Below are 14,823 nucleotides of genomic sequence, written 5' to 3'. Positions count from 1 at the left end.
AAAAAAACTATTAAAACATAATGATTTGTTTTTTTTTACTAATTATTTGGATAAATAATTTATATGGAAATTAATTGGAATCAGCTGTTAATATCGCCTAGAAGAATGCTTTAATAATTATATAAATAAGAAAGAATTTCGTTAAGATTACAAGACTACTTACAGTTTGAAACAGTTTTAGAGTCACTAAAACTGTAATAATCAGCTAGCACGGTGGGGAGAATGGAAGAGAGTGAAGATGTGGAATGTTATTTAGCTAGCACGTGTCAAATTGTTCCACCTCCCCAATGCCACAATCACATTCAGCCGCATCACCCACCTCGCTCCCCCACCTGTCTCTTTGCTTACTGACAGAAATACCGTTATGTATCTAGGATATGTTATACATATGTATGTGGGAGAGCGGGCAGAAGGTAATGCCCTTTTTGGCGCTAAAAGTCAAAATTACGATGATGCCGAAACACTGAGAAACAGTTTGAGTGTCAAAAAGCACGTGTAGAGGGCCAGCAGCTCCAGACAAAGCGTCTAGCTGCTAGCTTTCACTCTCACCACTGCTTGAATCCTCTCTCTGCTTGGGAGAGTGTGAATCTCTCGCGCTGTCTCTGTCTCTCTGCGCAAACGCAGTTAGTGTCAAACTGTAAAGTTTGCAAATAAACATTGCATGCTGCTGGAATCGCTGCTGCTGCTGTTGCTGATGTTGCCGTTGCCGCCGCTGATTCCTCTTCTTCTTTTTGTCATGCCTCTTCGTATTCGGTCGTCGTCTGTTGACTCGGCACTGCAAAAACAAAACGGGGGGAAAAAAACAACAAAAAAAAAAATGTATTTTCCTTTATTATTATCCTTTTGGCAGGCAATGCAGTAGGACAAGGACTCAGTAGAGACATGAAATTCGATATACGACCATCAATATCAATTAAATTTAATAAATTGTGCAAATTTACAAACATATATACTAAATATCATATCGTTCAATATTTGTGATCAAGTGAGCTCTATCTCTATTTTAATTAGAAGTTATTTGTTTTCTTTCTTTTTTTTTTTTTTTTTGGTGAAAGGAAGAATCTGTGAGTGTTGTGTGTGTGTGTGTATCTCCTGTGAGCGTGCGTGTGTGTGTGTGTGTATCTGCCACAAACCAAGCCAAACCAAAGCAAACCCCCATCAATGGCAACATTTTTTAGCGCTGACGTTGCAATTGCAAAAAAAAAGATAAAAAAAAGCAAATGCTTCAATGGAAGCTTTTCCTCGTTAGTGTTTTACTACAGCTACACAAAAGTGTCCTCGACACACACACACACACACACAGACACTGCAACGACACTTAAATGCATGCCTCATGCGCCCTTCACCCTCATACTCTCAGACATACATATGTATACATAATATGTATATAAAACAATTGTTTAAACATTTGAAAACATTTTCATGTCCATTTAAATTCGATGCATATCTTAAAAACCAATACAAATACATATGTATATACTATTTAGCCATGATCGCATGCATTTATGACTAACTTTATGTGAAAACAATTTGATTGCTTTTTGCTTTTTATTATTGTTTCTACATACATATGTTTAATACCCTAACATATGTTTGTTGGTTTGGGACAACATATGCAATCTCGTTAGCCATATAAACCAGTTTCTTGATCAATCCAGTATTTCGGTATATACATTTCATTCAAATGACAATTGATTTTATTGACAAGAAAGAATTTTCACAAAAATATACTAAAACCACAAAAAAACGTGTAAATTCAACATTAAAAAGCCATTAAAATTACAAATAAAAATAGGAAACAAACATTCGAAAAAGAATTCCATAAAAAATTTCAAAATTTTCAAGAAGAAAAAGTTAATTTTGACTACGTTCGAAGTTCATGTACCAAAATGTCCTTGAATAAGTTACGGTTTTCCCTCTAAGTCTAATAGTTTTTTGTTTTTTTTTTTTTGAAAAGGTTTCGAAAATTTCGAAAATGAAACTATTTAATGTAAACTAATTTGCAAAATGATTTTAAAAAAAATGATCAAAAGGCCTTGAGGCACTCTCTTGGACGTCTTGCAGGGTTGAAGGCCTTCCGCTTATTGTTAGATAAAAACTACATCCGGATGCTTGTTGACTTATAAGATTTTTCTACTCTAGATCAACAGTGGTGGCCATGAATTCCAACATAAAAGATTATTTATGACAAAATAATGTCACGAAATGGCCTCACCCAAAGGACCAACAAAAATTTTAGACAAAATTCAAATTTTCAATTGGCTCCAAATCGAAAGTTGAGGCCAAACTAAAACTGAGTTTTAAATGTAATAAACTAAGATGACCATTTTTACGATTCCATCATCTGAGAACAATTACAGAAAATATTATTCTATTAAGTTACTTAGGAGCCAATAAAAAAGTCATAAATTTGTGGCCGCCACTGTATATACAAATATCCAAATGTATGTATTTATGGATGTACATATATACATAGTTATCGTCTAAGTTATCGTACACACACACACACACACACAGTTGCTAGTGTGTGTGCACAAAATATTTAGGTTGATATAGACTATTTCCTATACCGATAAGGAAAATTTTATAATAAATGCATATATTATCAGAAATTTCTTACTAAGTCTAATTTGAAAGGACCTAACTATATTTCTACTGATTGTGAGATTTTTCTCATAAAGCAGGATTTTCTCTTCTAGGCAACTATATGAAGTTATGGTGGCCCGATCCGACAAGTCGTCAACACAAATACCAAATTTCTAAGTTAATGCTAAGGTAATCGTCTTCTGATCAAGAATATATGTATATATAGTTTGTGTGACTAAAAAATACCTTCTATTAAATTTCAACAAACTAATTTGAACCCTTTTTACATACATGCATATACATATGTATGTACATATATGTATGTATGTATATAGTTATATATGTTTGAGTTTTTTCCGCCCATTTGTTACATCATGTGACCCATTGGTAATCCATTGTTAATAAGCATTTTGTGGCAGTTGAAGCGTTCAGTCTGGTCTTGCCAATAATGCACTTCACATTTGGCGACACATTTCTCAAATTTAATGGGTAAACACATAAAAAAGCCCAGCTCCATATACACAAACATACAAATGTATCATATATATTATATTTACTTGGCACACACGCAAAAAAGGTGTCAATTTGAGTTGCTAGTCTGTGTGTGTGTGTGTGTTCGAGGGGTGCAAACTTGGTAGGCAGTGAAATAATTGTGTACCCCTTATATAGAATTTGAATAATGTTCTCTCACACACACACACACATTTGTAGTAAGTATTACATTCTTGATAAACCAATAAATTTGATAAAAACAAAGTCAATTTTTTTTGTTACTTTATTAACCCTACAAAGAACAAAGACTTTTAATCTGAAATTCTTATAGAACTAAGAAATTTCAAAGAAAGCCAAAGAAATTGAAAACATTTCTAAGAATATTTGAAATAATCTCTTGTGTGGGGTTAAGAAAAGAACAATCAAACAAGGGTTAAGGTCGTTCAGTCGTTTTATCGCATTTAAATATATATAAATAGTTGATGAGATTAGAATTGAAAAGGGACAAAAAAGAGAACAGCAACTAGAAAAAAAAAATAAATAAAAATGTTTAAATAATTGCCAGCTCAATCAGCTGATTATGCGAATTTGTTGATTACCCACAGAGAAGAAGTGAGGAAGACAAAAAGAAAAAGAAGAAAAACCAAAAAATCGTGATAAGCAAATAAACGAATTCATAAAGCAGCGGATAAAATTATTATTACATATACATTACATAAACATCATAATGGTAAAAAGACAAGACCATTAAAATACCCTAACTAAGGGAAAAAGCTCTTCACACTCAATTAGTCTAATACGCTCTAGCCACAAAATGGGTATAGACAATAATAAAAAGAAGAGAGACAAAAAAAAAAAAAAAAACACAAATTTCACATCATAGTTAAATTATCCATCTCTCGGATGATGCCAAAGCAAGACTTAACCACTGCAGCATCGTGATGTTTGATCGATTGTCGACAATGTATACATATATGTATACATATATATACACTTAATCACTTCCCCACTAACTTAGCCCCTCCCCTCCCACCGCCCCCTTCATCTGACTCTCCTGCATGATTATCACCATCATAGTCTCGCTGACGCAATTCTATGCTGGCGACGCGGCAAGGTCCGAAACCTAAACTATCGAATCGCATTCATGGATCAGACGGTGTCGAAGTCGGTTCCTCCCTCATATAACGTTTGGGTTTATTTATTTATTTCAAGCTGCTGTTTTGTATGCATTAATTAAGTGAATTGAATCGAATTCGAATTCGAGTACCCCTAACACACAATTTATTCATAGACAGAGAGAAATCAACACAGAAACAGAAATTGCATTTTGCAATTGGTGGCAATGACAAAAGTGTAGGCCAAAATTAGATTTGCAAACAAGGCTAAAAATACATTTAAAATTCGACAGTCGACAGCATTGACGATGCATTTGCTAAACAGAAAAGTGCATGAAACGAAAAGTGTCTAGTGGAAACCATCCCTTGGGAGTGGGGAGTGGGGTCCAATCCAGCCCCCCCGTTCCATACTTTGCCATCAAATTGGAGCTATCTCATCGATTTGTTTGTGTGTTTTTTGTTTTCTGTTTTTTCCACCATATGCTAGCGCAGAAGGTGACTGGTGACTATAGTTCCCTAAAGGGATTACAAACTTAATGTCATGGATATGGCCGAACTCCGTTGTCCGTTACTGGAATCGGAATCCAAAGAACTGGAAATACAAATGGCGAAATTGAGACCAAACCAAAGAGCCAGGGATCCCGATCCGGATGGTGATCGTGAAATGACCATAGTTACGACCCTGATCAAATCCCTGTCAGTCAGATGTCGGCGTCAAGTTCGGAGGAAAACCGTACTGGGTACACTGCTGATGTTTATTTTCTGTTATTTTGTAATCGGACGACCGGAATGGGCCAATGTGATAGATCTGAATGTACTCCATGCGGGCAACTATTTGACAGTTCATCATCAGTCCACAGTGGAGGGTATGGATGGTAAGAAGAGATTTATTTCTTTTGCATGTTTCTTTATGTTTGTTTTATGTGAGATTTTCATTTTCAAATTCAGATTTTCAAATAATACATTAAAGTCATCAAAATGTAAACGTATAGTGGGGAAAAGAAAGCTTATCCAACGTCATGAGATTAAATTCTTGATTAGCCCCAAGTCGAAGTCTATTTGTCCGTCTGTATAAACATCTAGATGAATTAGATTATAAAAGCTAGAGTCATGAAATTTTCCTCATAGACTTGTCTAGTATGTATGCTAATCAAGTTTATTTCAAATTTTTGACACGCCTACTTCCGCCTTCTAAGAACAACAACTTATTGTCTTGTCTTTACCTACTTACTTTTCCCAACTTGGTTAAACTTTACTGTTCATTACACAAAAGCTAACTTAGGCTGTGCCAAAGTTTGTATACCTTTGGAGTCCTTGACCATAACATTTTTACACGCTTAAAACATACATATGTACATAACCTTAAAACTCTCTGTCCCTTTCTATTCTTCGCGGATCGGTGATCGACACACATGCATAGGTATACAGTCTGGGTCTGTTATATTAATTAAAACTGGTGTTTCGTTCATGGGATCTTATTGAAAATTGGAGATATAATGTTTCATTCTAAGAAATATGATCCCAGTTAATTTCATAAAGATACTCCAAGACCTTCACCTATTTTTCGTACAGCACTAAAGGATATAGGGGTCCCAATATGAAGATTTTCATGTTTCATTTCATTTATGGGATCGAAAACGTCTTTTTCTCTGCATTACAAACATCTGACTGTCCCTGTGTAAGGCTATAAAAATGCCTTTCACTTGGTGCATGGTATACCAAAGTCGGCGCGACGACTTACTTCATTTCCTTGTGTTGTCTTTTAATTTTTGTTTATTTTGTTGTTGCACGTCTCATAATTCAATCAGAACTTAATCAAAATGCTACAATGAATACCATTACGATTGTGCCACAAGGCTATCTTGTATATAGCAATTACTGCAAAATCGAGGATCTGGATCCCTATAAGGCCGAAGTGATGCGTTATTTTAAGCGAGCCAAATACAAACAGTGCCAAAAATTGCCACCATTGACCCATGTGAAATTTGATGCCAAAACGGAGCGATATGTCCTGAGTATCAATGGTACGTCCTTTAGGAGCTACAAAGTGGGTGCACAATTCCATTGTTGTTACATGTCCGTGGAGCGATTAAATGACACGGAGGTTAACTACACGAAATGTGAACGCTTCAAGGGCAGCAGCCATCCATTGGAACGTGGAGTGGAGAGCATAATAGTGAAATGCACATCGGATGGCAAACAGATTTATATCAATGGACATGCCATGATACCAGAGAAAACGGAGATTCGAGAGAGACTGAACAAGTGGAAGAAGAAGAAGGATGAGGAGAGGCCGCTCAGTGTCTTGATGATTGGCATTGATAGTCTCTCGAGGGTTCATCTGATACGGGCTATGCCCAAAACTGCTCAATATCTATACGATAATGATTGGTTCGAAATGGCTGGCTATAATAAGGTGAGTGCTTCTCCCCGTTTCCATGGTTGACGAACTTTAAGCAATTTTTCCTGCAGATCGATGACAATACTTATCCAAATATCATGGCCATGTCGACCGGTTGGAGCTTGGAATACGCCAATACGCAATGTCCACCATGGAAAGTAGGCGGCTTGGACAAATGTAAATTCATTTGGAAGATGTATGAGGATTATGGGTTTGCGACAGCCTATGGCGAGGATGCAGTAAAGATCAATACATTCAACTACATGAGGCAGGGATTCGTAAAACCGCCGGTGGATTACTATTTGCGTCCCTATCTGACGGCGGCTGAGAAACTGCTCTATCGCACCATCGACACCGGAATGCCCCACTGTCTGGGCTATAGCTATGCCTCCGAGCACATCTATGACTATGCCCTGGAGTTCAGTCGTCGGTATTTGAATGACACATACTTTGGATTCTTTTGGACGAACACGCACAGTCATAGCGACATGTCGCAGACCAGTTCGATGGACGACTATATGGTCAACTATATGCAGCAATTGGTCCAGCAGGGCACCATGGAGAACAGCGTTGTGGTGTTCTTTAGTGATCATGGCCTACGTTTTGGGCCCGCCAGATCCACCTGGTCGGGACATTATGAGGAGCGATTGCCCACACTTTTCTTTTGGCTGCCCAAAAAGTTGCGCCAAAGTCATCCCGACTTTGTTCAGGCGCTCAAATTGAACCGCAATCGTTTGACCACCCCTTATGACCTGCATATGACGCTTAAGCATATTCTCACTTTATCTGGACGCGTGGAGGGTGGCCTAAAGACACTGGGCCCCTCATTGAGATGTCCCGTCTGCCAGAGTCTGCTTACTCCCGTGTCCGAGAATCGGAATTGCGAAGAAGTTGCTATCGAAGATCATTGGTGTACATGCCATTCGTATAAGACCATATCGAAGAACTCCAAGCATGTCCAGCTGTTGGCCAAGCGAACCGTTCATTATATTAATGATTTTGTGGCCGAAGCTCAGAATGGTTCATATACGAAATTGTGCCAGCACCTTGCCCTCCAGTCGGTGAAAAGTGCCTTTGAGGCTAAGCCCAATGCCGATGATTCCGACGATGATCACACGTATCGTCTGATATTCTACACCTCACCCAACAAGGCTTTGTACGAGGCCACTGTGAGGCATAATGTTGTGAGTGATACCATGACGGTGACCGGTTCGGTTAGCCGGCTCAATATGTATGCCGGTGAAGCGGATTGCCTCAAGGATGTGGCAGCCAAAAAGTATTGCTATTGTAAGACACATGCCAAGGGATAAGCGTTAAAACTAGTTTAAGTTAGAAACAAAAAACCTAACCCAAGTGCCGTTAACTTTACATGCATATTATATGAATATGATAGAAGTCAAAATCAAGTAGCTTTAGTGCCCTTCGACCCTGTTGATCCTCTCTCTCTCACTCTTTCTCTCTTTGTCTTATTCCAGCGACATAATATATGTATATACATATGTAGGTATACAATATAATACAAACAATTCTATTTCCCAATGTCCAATGTCCATATACAGTAGTCTCAATTTACTTAGATTTATTGTAATCTTGAATTTTCCTTAATATCTACAAATGTATGTATATATGTAATATGTAAAGGGGTCAAATCAATCAATAATTAGATATAATCTAACTAATAGTAGCGCGATTTAAATCATATAAGAAATTATATATGTATACATAAGTAGCTTCAATATAATGCAAATTATATCTTCAATACAAAGTTTTCATTCCTTGTTGATTCTCTCTTAAGAACTAACGTATAACTCACTTATAGTAAAAAAGACAGAGGGATGAAAATTAGTAAAAATTAACTTGATTATTTTTAAAGAGATATTTAAGATATTTAGTTTTGGCCTAGCCAAGAATCTTCGTCATGCAGATAAAACATATTTTAAAAAGAAACCAAAACCTAACTTGATTGTTTTTCAATGTCTGAAGATTCACACGCATCATCATTATGCATTGGTTGAAGAGACTGCCAAATTGAGATTCTTTCCGCAAATCCGTAGTGGGTAAGAAAATTCTTTAGAGATTTAAAAAATCTTGAGAGATTGCCATTTTTGGTCATTGTCATGGTATCGCCTGGCAAGGGGCGCACTTCTATACGCAACTCCCTCATATCCTGTTTGCCTTTCATTATGAAATAACCTTTTAAATCGACTCTAACTGAACGGCGGCTGCTGACGAACTCGTCGGTTTGTGCGCGTTGATTATGGTAAAATGATTTTCCTGGCAGGTGGGTGAAATTACGATCCTTCCAAGTGTCCAACGTAGTGCTTATTTGCCACATATAATAGTAAGGGAACTCCTTCTTTTGGCTGACATCTAGAACCTTCATTTCCAATTCATAGACTTCGGTGAGGACATCCTTAATGGTTTCTATTTGACAAGTTAACCAATGCGAATAAATACTCTTGTCGCTGCTCAACATTTTCATTTGCACATTTTGGGTCAGGGCTTTAATATCATTTGTGCATGGAGATAAGACAAACGAATGCTTTGTATTATCAAGCGAACTCTGGTTTGGTTTCATGTGCTTGGCCAGCTTGCTTTGCTCCAGTTTCTCGAGCAAACCGAATAACAGATAATCGTATAACATGGTGGTATTTACAAAGCTGTTAGCATTATCACAGGCGTCAGCAGCCAATGTGAAACATAGCTGAATGTACTTTAAATTCGCTTTAGATACACCTTTAGCCACGTTATGATCCAATTCGAAAGGATCCTGAATACACAGAGTGCGCTGCATTTGAAACTGCTCCGGTCGCGTCCCTGTAACCCGTTCAATGGCCGACATTTGGGCGTAATAGTCTGGAAATGCGTGAGGTCCAAGAAAATCTAGCTGTCGATTTATTGCATATCCTAAATATGGCGAAATCAAAATACTCTCAAAATCTAAAGTGCTGTAGAATTTGAAAAAGCCACGAATTAAATCAAAGATATTTACATCATTGGAAATCAGCGGAACATTCTTCAAATCGTATGCATAATTAACGCCCCACACATATGAGGGTGACTGTGTCGACTGTAAATTCTTGATGGAGGGCAACAAGTCGCGCTGTTGCAGATAGTATACAACCAGAACACATAGGCAATAGCTAGTCATGGAGCCGTGGCCATTAATTTTTGATTTCTTAGCCCAAATTTTAAGAAATAAATTCAACTGCCTGAGTCGCAGGTCTCTGCTAAAAAGTTCAGCTACAAAACGTGAATTGTAAATGCTTTTCGGATTTGCTACATTAATGTCAATGCTGAGGTCAGTCGGCATATGTCTACAGCGGATAATGGGCACCCGAGCACTCCGAATGGCAAAGACATTGTCAAATAACATGCTGCTGCGTAGCACACCGTTGATTTGATTGTATATAACATTGCGCGATTTGGGTTTTTTGCCATTCCATTCCATGTAGAGGTCAATGTCGCTATCTGTAAGCCAAACAAACACTAAGGATTATTAAAACTTATTGGTTTCCGAAATCTGTTACATACTTTTAAGGGATAGCCCCGTAACTATGGAACCAAATGGTTTTATTTCCATCCAGGATCCTAACTTTTCTCGCATTAGTATACACACATCATTAATGCATTCATTTATCTTTGCCCGTGGAGCAACATAGAAATATAATATTGCGTCCAATTCCTTGCCAAAGGGCGACTGATTGATTAACTGTTGCAATTGAATGCGTTCGGAATCGCCTGGTTCCATGCTTGCGTTGTCATAATCAAAGGTGATCCCGCTGCTGAATGGATGAAACATTGAAGTTAATGTGGTTTAAGTTTAAGATTGTTTCAATAGAGTGCAAGCGGATAAGTGGATCTTCCAGATTTGCGGATAAATTTGTATAAAAAGTGGAGCAATAGCACTACCAACAATAACACTATGTTTTCGTCGTTACTTTGCAGTTTGTTTCAAATTTTGTATTTTAATTAAAAAAAAAAAGAATTTAAACTCAGCTGTTCCTTTGCTGTGAGCAAAACCTATCGGTTAATCGACATTTCGGAGCAAGCCTATCGATTAGTCGACATTTCGGAGCAAAACCTATCGGTCGATAGTTATCGGATCTAAGCATGGTGTTGGAAAGTGCACCATTGGCATTGTGCGATGTGAAGTTGGCTGCGCCAGCTGGATGCCGGCAAAACAAAAAAAACACAAATAAAAAATTAAAAGCGAAATGAATTTATTCGAAGAGCTCGACACATTGGATCCCAATTCGAAGCTAATACCGCCACGAATCGAGACACCCACGCCACATAAAATAGCGGTACTTCTGTTACTTAAACAGTATGTAACGGTAAGGGGACGATTTAAGCTAAGATTTATTTAAAGTTAATGCATTATTTTCGCATTAACTGTTCGATAGGTTAAGGAATCCTGGATCGAGTCAGGCATTAGCCTGCGTCCACAGAGGCGACGAATGTTTTGCATGCTAATGCTTAAGCTCATCCAGGAGGCGGATATGACCTACAATGAGCTTCACAATTTGATCACATCGAAACGATACAAGTTGGACCCATTGATGCTGGAGTCATTTGAAAAGGCCATGTCTGAGCTATGCGGCTCGGGAAGCATTGAGGCATTATTCTATTTCACAGATATGGGAAATATCGGTGAATTGCTGAATGAGGAATACGGTGTCAGCCAATTCAGTATGATGGGTGTCTATGTGCGGCGAGTGGGCGTGGTAATGGAGCGACTAAGTTTCGCAGAAATGATGGGCATGTATAGGAATATATGTGCATACTATGAGCGTGGAATCAGAGCTTTGGCTATAGGACCACGGAAATTGGTGGCCGGCGGGGTTCTAAACAGGCAAAATGAAGAGATACCTGCCACAGATATAGAAGGACAAGATCCATCGAAAACGGGGGCCAAGGCAAAGGAGAAACTCCTTAGGACACTCGACCGTAATCCTTTAAGTAAATGGGCTCCCAAACAGGCAAAGTTTTTCATTAATCATCAATCCGAGCTGCTTGAGATAAATGAATGTCAGGCCCTGCCGCCCATACAGCTGCAACAGAAGGTGCATGAGATTATCCACGATTTGCCACTATCCACCATGCCCTATTTTCTAGGATATATGAATCAATTGCGTGTGCGAGACTATTTCAATGCTCTGGCCGCCCTGCATCGTGCTCTGGACAGGAGTCCAGTTAGACTTATGAGCCAGGAAAAGGGATATCAATATTTCTGTGTAAATCTGGCCATACTCCATGCCACCTTCGGGCATAGGGATGAGGCGCTGGCTGCCCTGCGCGAAAGCATTATGCTTGCCCAAGAACATGGCGATAAGCGTAGTCTGAACTTGGCCAATACTTGGTATTGCCTCCTTAGGGATGAATTGCCTTTGAAATTTGTCCAACGTGGTGTGCTGGAAGCCACTGAAGCTGAAAGCTCCCTGCTCCAAAATTACACATTAGCCTTGCATTTCGCAGTGAAACTGGGAACAGTGTCCGGGTATCAGCCATTGAGGTTGTTTGATCTGTTGCATCATAGCGACAATATGACGAATCGCAACAATTTCACCGAGCACGCTTCAGAGGCTTTGGCCCTAAGGAGTACTGTTTGGTGTGCCTATGGCAAGCATCAGTTGGCCGCTCTCTATGCCCAGCTCTTGCTAACATCCAGGGACAGAAATAAGAGTGGATCCGCGGGTCTGGGCAGTGCTATGTCCACCTATGCTCTGTGGCTGCAGCTCCAAGGAGAGCCTCGTATGTCCCGAGTCCTGTTGCATTGGGCACGTGAACGCTTTCCGCGTATACCCAGTGCCGAGTGTTGGATGATTAGCCAATCGCATGTCATCATTCAATCAGGCATATATCGATGCCGTTGGCATGACGCCCTAAAGGCCTGCGATCAACTCTACCTACTCGATCCGTGGGATTCTATTCTACAGCGTTCGTCTATCTATGTTGCCAAGCGGGAGTTCTTTAATGCCCGCCGCCTGCTCGACAAACTGAATCGCAAGCCAAAGCTGCCTTATCTGCTCAGGATAAGAGTTCAAGTATTACTGGCCTATTGCAGTATCGCCGACGGCAGATTCTCCAGCGAAACAGTCACTCTGCTGCTACGCGTCTCTGAAGAAATGGCCGCCTCACAGATGGACTACGAACTAGCTCTGGTCGATATGCTTTTGGCTCAGCTTCTCCTTCTTTTGGATATGCCGCAAAAGGCATATCAAGCCATCAAGCGCAGCATGGATGACATCCACATCAATGGCGGACTCTACGAGCGAGCGAAAACGGACTTCGTTTTCGTACGTTGTCTAATGGCAATTACCCCCAACAACATTGAGTCGCGTAAAACCCAATTGGTCAAGTGCCTGGATATATTGGAGAGATGTGCACAATCCTTCAAGAAATTGTCCGCCCATGCCAAAGTGTTGGATGTGTATGTCTTTTTGGCACAGCGATTCAATGAGTTTGGCGAACGCCTCCTCAGAAATAAATATGCTGGAGAGTTTCGACGCTATTTTATGGTTCATCCCATACCGCGAGAGTATTTGGGCAGCCCATAGATTTCCAAATGTGATTCATAGATTATAATGAAGAAGTTTCATGCAAAAATAAAAATGTACTAACTTTACCAGCATGACAAACAAATTTTAGCTGGCATCCATTTCTCCATTCACCAAAATTTCATCCATCATTAATATCGAAAGGATAAATAAGATAGTAATTATATTAGCAAAATCTCATTAGATTTTCAACTATGTAATTAACTCTTAATAAACATAGTTTTATTAATTTGTTTACATCGTAATTGTTCCTTTGACATATGATACAATATATGTATGTAGTTATATATGTCAACTACAATACAACTAAAACTATTTCAAGTTTCAAAACGACGATGGATATCAGAGAATTTGCGTTGTGTCTCTTTAAGAATGGATCTCCATTTAAATTGGTTACAGTTGGGAGGGTATAACCAATTGCAAATGCTTTAGGTCCTGGCTCCGGCTATTTGGTTTGTAAGGATGTTGGTGAGTGTGCTGGTATGTGTATATGCGCCGTCTCCTGGCTGGGATTATTAATTGATTGAATAATATTTAGCGTTTGTATCCTTCGATAAACTTAAACTAAAGTTAGTGTGTGGCATTCTTTCGTTTCGCATCGCTTCGTGGTAATGAATAAAAATTAACGAATTAATGGTAAACTGGGCGCCGATCCAGTCTGGGCCATAGCACTGCCGGGCCCAAGGAGCACTTGCTTCTGCTGCGATTTCTGCAACTCCTCCATTTGAGCGCGTTCGGTTTCAAAGATAACAGGCGCAAACAAAATGACGGAGGTGGTAAAGAATATCCAGGAGGCATTGCATGTGAATGTGTAAAGGGCGCTTATGCTCTTTACTGTGGCGCCGGTGACTGATCCGGCAGCATTGCGTATGGTTTCGGGGAACATTTCACTCAATGCCAAGACACGCTCACCAAAAGACTCATCGGGTTCCTGCAACAACATCAGATCAACAAGAACAAGAAGAAATGGTAGAAACAGGTTTGAGGTTAGATATGGTTTATTTACAAACAAATCGCAGCAGTTGCTCCATTTTCCAACTTACATCATCATAGTTTTCACCCTCGTTCTGAGCATCATCGTTGGATGTCTGCAAATAATAGATAAATTGCACTTTAACTGATAATCCAACTAGCAGATGTTAACACTCCCTCCCTTCCCTGCTTTTACGTTTAACTAGACCCGTGCCATTACGTGAGCACGATAAGAGGCCGAGCCGGAGCACGTTGCCTGATGTTGGGCTTTATTTTTTTATTGCTGCTTGCTACTTACAGTGGCCACTGTGCCGGGACCTGTTGTCCGACGCTCGGGCGTCTCATCCTTGCTCCCACCTAATGACGACATCCCACTATCCTTTTCAATGAACTCAATTTCAGGATCAGAGTCCATCAAATCCTCAATTTTCACAGTATCGGTATCCACTTTTGCGGCTTTATCTTTAACACTAGCGGCAAAAATTCACTGGGCAACTTAATTGTGACCCCTGGCGGACATTAATAATCGAGACTGATTGGTAACTTAACCGTTTAAAGTCGCAATAAATTGAACAAAAAAAAATTGATTTTTATTCTCAAGTTTGCAAATGCCTGCCATACAACGGTCACACTGCTCTACCTAAGAATACTAAAAAATATTTAAAGAAAATACTAGAGATCGATATGTCACGTGGCT

The 14,823-nt window shown here is 39.3% G+C and overlaps 4 protein-coding genes across 9 annotated transcripts; 2 read left to right on the top strand and 2 right to left on the bottom strand.

The window, feature by feature from the left end:
* The first annotated feature begins 880 nt into the window (after window positions 1-880).
* LOC137574091 (uncharacterized) lies at window positions 881-8,547 on the top strand. 2 transcript variants are annotated; one of them, XM_068286204.1, is made up of 5 exons: window positions 881-985; window positions 2,700-2,775; window positions 4,686-5,068; window positions 6,002-6,609; window positions 6,666-8,547. In XM_068286204.1, the coding sequence occupies exons 3-5, from the start codon at window positions 4,735-4,737 to the stop codon at window positions 7,902-7,904; spliced, it is 2,181 nt and encodes a 726-aa protein (XP_068142305.1). In that variant the 5' UTR covers window positions 881-985; window positions 2,700-2,775; window positions 4,686-4,734; the 3' UTR covers window positions 7,905-8,547. The 2 variants fall into 2 exon arrangements, with proteins under 2 accessions (XP_068142305.1, XP_068142306.1); XM_068286205.1 differs by lacking the exons at window positions 881-985; window positions 2,700-2,775 and having other exon boundaries at window positions 4,291-5,068; window positions 6,050-6,609.
* mkg-p (monkey king protein) lies at window positions 8,437-10,617 on the bottom strand. 5 transcript variants are annotated; one of them, XM_068286208.1, is made up of 3 exons: window positions 10,507-10,617; window positions 10,129-10,379; window positions 8,437-10,065 (listed from the first exon to the last, which is right to left on the bottom strand). In XM_068286208.1, exons 2-3 carry the CDS (start codon window positions 10,343-10,345, stop codon window positions 8,549-8,551), a joined length of 1,734 nt encoding a protein of 577 aa, XP_068142309.1. In that variant the 5' UTR covers window positions 10,346-10,379; window positions 10,507-10,617; the 3' UTR covers window positions 8,437-8,548. The 5 variants fall into 5 exon arrangements, with proteins under 5 accessions (XP_068142309.1, XP_068142310.1, XP_068142311.1 ...); XM_068286209.1 differs by having other exon boundaries at window positions 10,536-10,602; XM_068286210.1 differs by having other exon boundaries at window positions 10,129-10,376; window positions 10,507-10,594.
* A 121-nt stretch (window positions 10,618-10,738) lies between these two features.
* ida (anaphase promoting complex subunit 5 ida) lies at window positions 10,739-13,387 on the top strand. The gene is made up of 2 exons (XM_068286064.1): window positions 10,739-10,931; window positions 11,001-13,387. The coding sequence occupies exons 1-2, from the start codon at window positions 10,812-10,814 to the stop codon at window positions 13,152-13,154; spliced, it is 2,274 nt and encodes a 757-aa protein (XP_068142165.1). The 5' UTR covers window positions 10,739-10,811; the 3' UTR covers window positions 13,155-13,387.
* Window positions 13,335-14,765, bottom strand: LOC137573960 (mitochondrial import receptor subunit TOM22 homolog). The gene is made up of 3 exons (XM_068286065.1): window positions 14,425-14,765; window positions 14,198-14,242; window positions 13,335-14,085 (listed from the first exon to the last, which is right to left on the bottom strand). The coding sequence occupies exons 1-3, from the start codon at window positions 14,539-14,541 to the stop codon at window positions 13,777-13,779; spliced, it is 471 nt and encodes a 156-aa protein (XP_068142166.1). The 5' UTR covers window positions 14,542-14,765; the 3' UTR covers window positions 13,335-13,776.
* Window positions 14,766-14,823: the final 58 nt, after the last annotated feature.

Source organism: Drosophila tropicalis, unplaced genomic scaffold, assembly GCF_018151085.1.
Source record: "Drosophila tropicalis isolate 14030-0801.00 unplaced genomic scaffold, ASM1815108v1 contig_443, whole genome shotgun sequence".
Lineage (NCBI taxonomy): Eukaryota > Metazoa > Arthropoda > Insecta > Diptera > Drosophilidae > Drosophila > Drosophila tropicalis.
This window is presented reverse-complemented; position numbering and strand designations above follow the sequence as displayed.

Bases quoted from the DNA above. Each gene is read 5' to 3' on its own strand.
- LOC137574091 (XM_068286204.1), top strand. From the start codon at position 4,735: ATGGATATGGCCGAACTCCGTTGTCCGTTACTGGAATCGGAATCCAAA. The intron at 5,069-6,001 runs GTAAGAAGAGAT...TAATTCAATCAG, and splicing joins CACAGTGGAGGGTATGGATG to AACTTAATCAAAATGCTACA. The intron at 6,610-6,665 runs GTGAGTGCTTCT...TTTTTCCTGCAG, and splicing joins AAATGGCTGGCTATAATAAG to ATCGATGACAATACTTATCC.
- mkg-p (XM_068286206.1), bottom strand. From the start codon at position 10,396: ATGTTTCATCCATTCAGCAGCGGGATCACCTTTGATTATGACAACGCA. The intron at 10,066-10,128 runs GTATGTAACAGA...TTTGGCTTACAG, and splicing joins TACGGGGCTATCCCTTAAAA to ATAGCGACATTGACCTCTAC.
- ida (XM_068286064.1), top strand. From the start codon at position 10,812: ATGAATTTATTCGAAGAGCTCGACACATTGGATCCCAATTCGAAGCTA. The intron at 10,932-11,000 runs GTAAGGGGACGA...ACTGTTCGATAG, and splicing joins TACTTAAACAGTATGTAACG to GTTAAGGAATCCTGGATCGA.
- LOC137573960 (XM_068286065.1), bottom strand. From the start codon at position 14,541: ATGGACTCTGATCCTGAAATTGAGTTCATTGAAAAGGATAGTGGGATG. The intron at 14,243-14,424 runs GTAAGTAGCAAG...TATTATTTGCAG, and splicing joins GTCCCGGCACAGTGGCCACT to ACATCCAACGATGATGCTCA. The intron at 14,086-14,197 runs GTAAGTTGGAAA...ATGTTGTTGCAG, and splicing joins AGGGTGAAAACTATGATGAT to GAACCCGATGAGTCTTTTGG.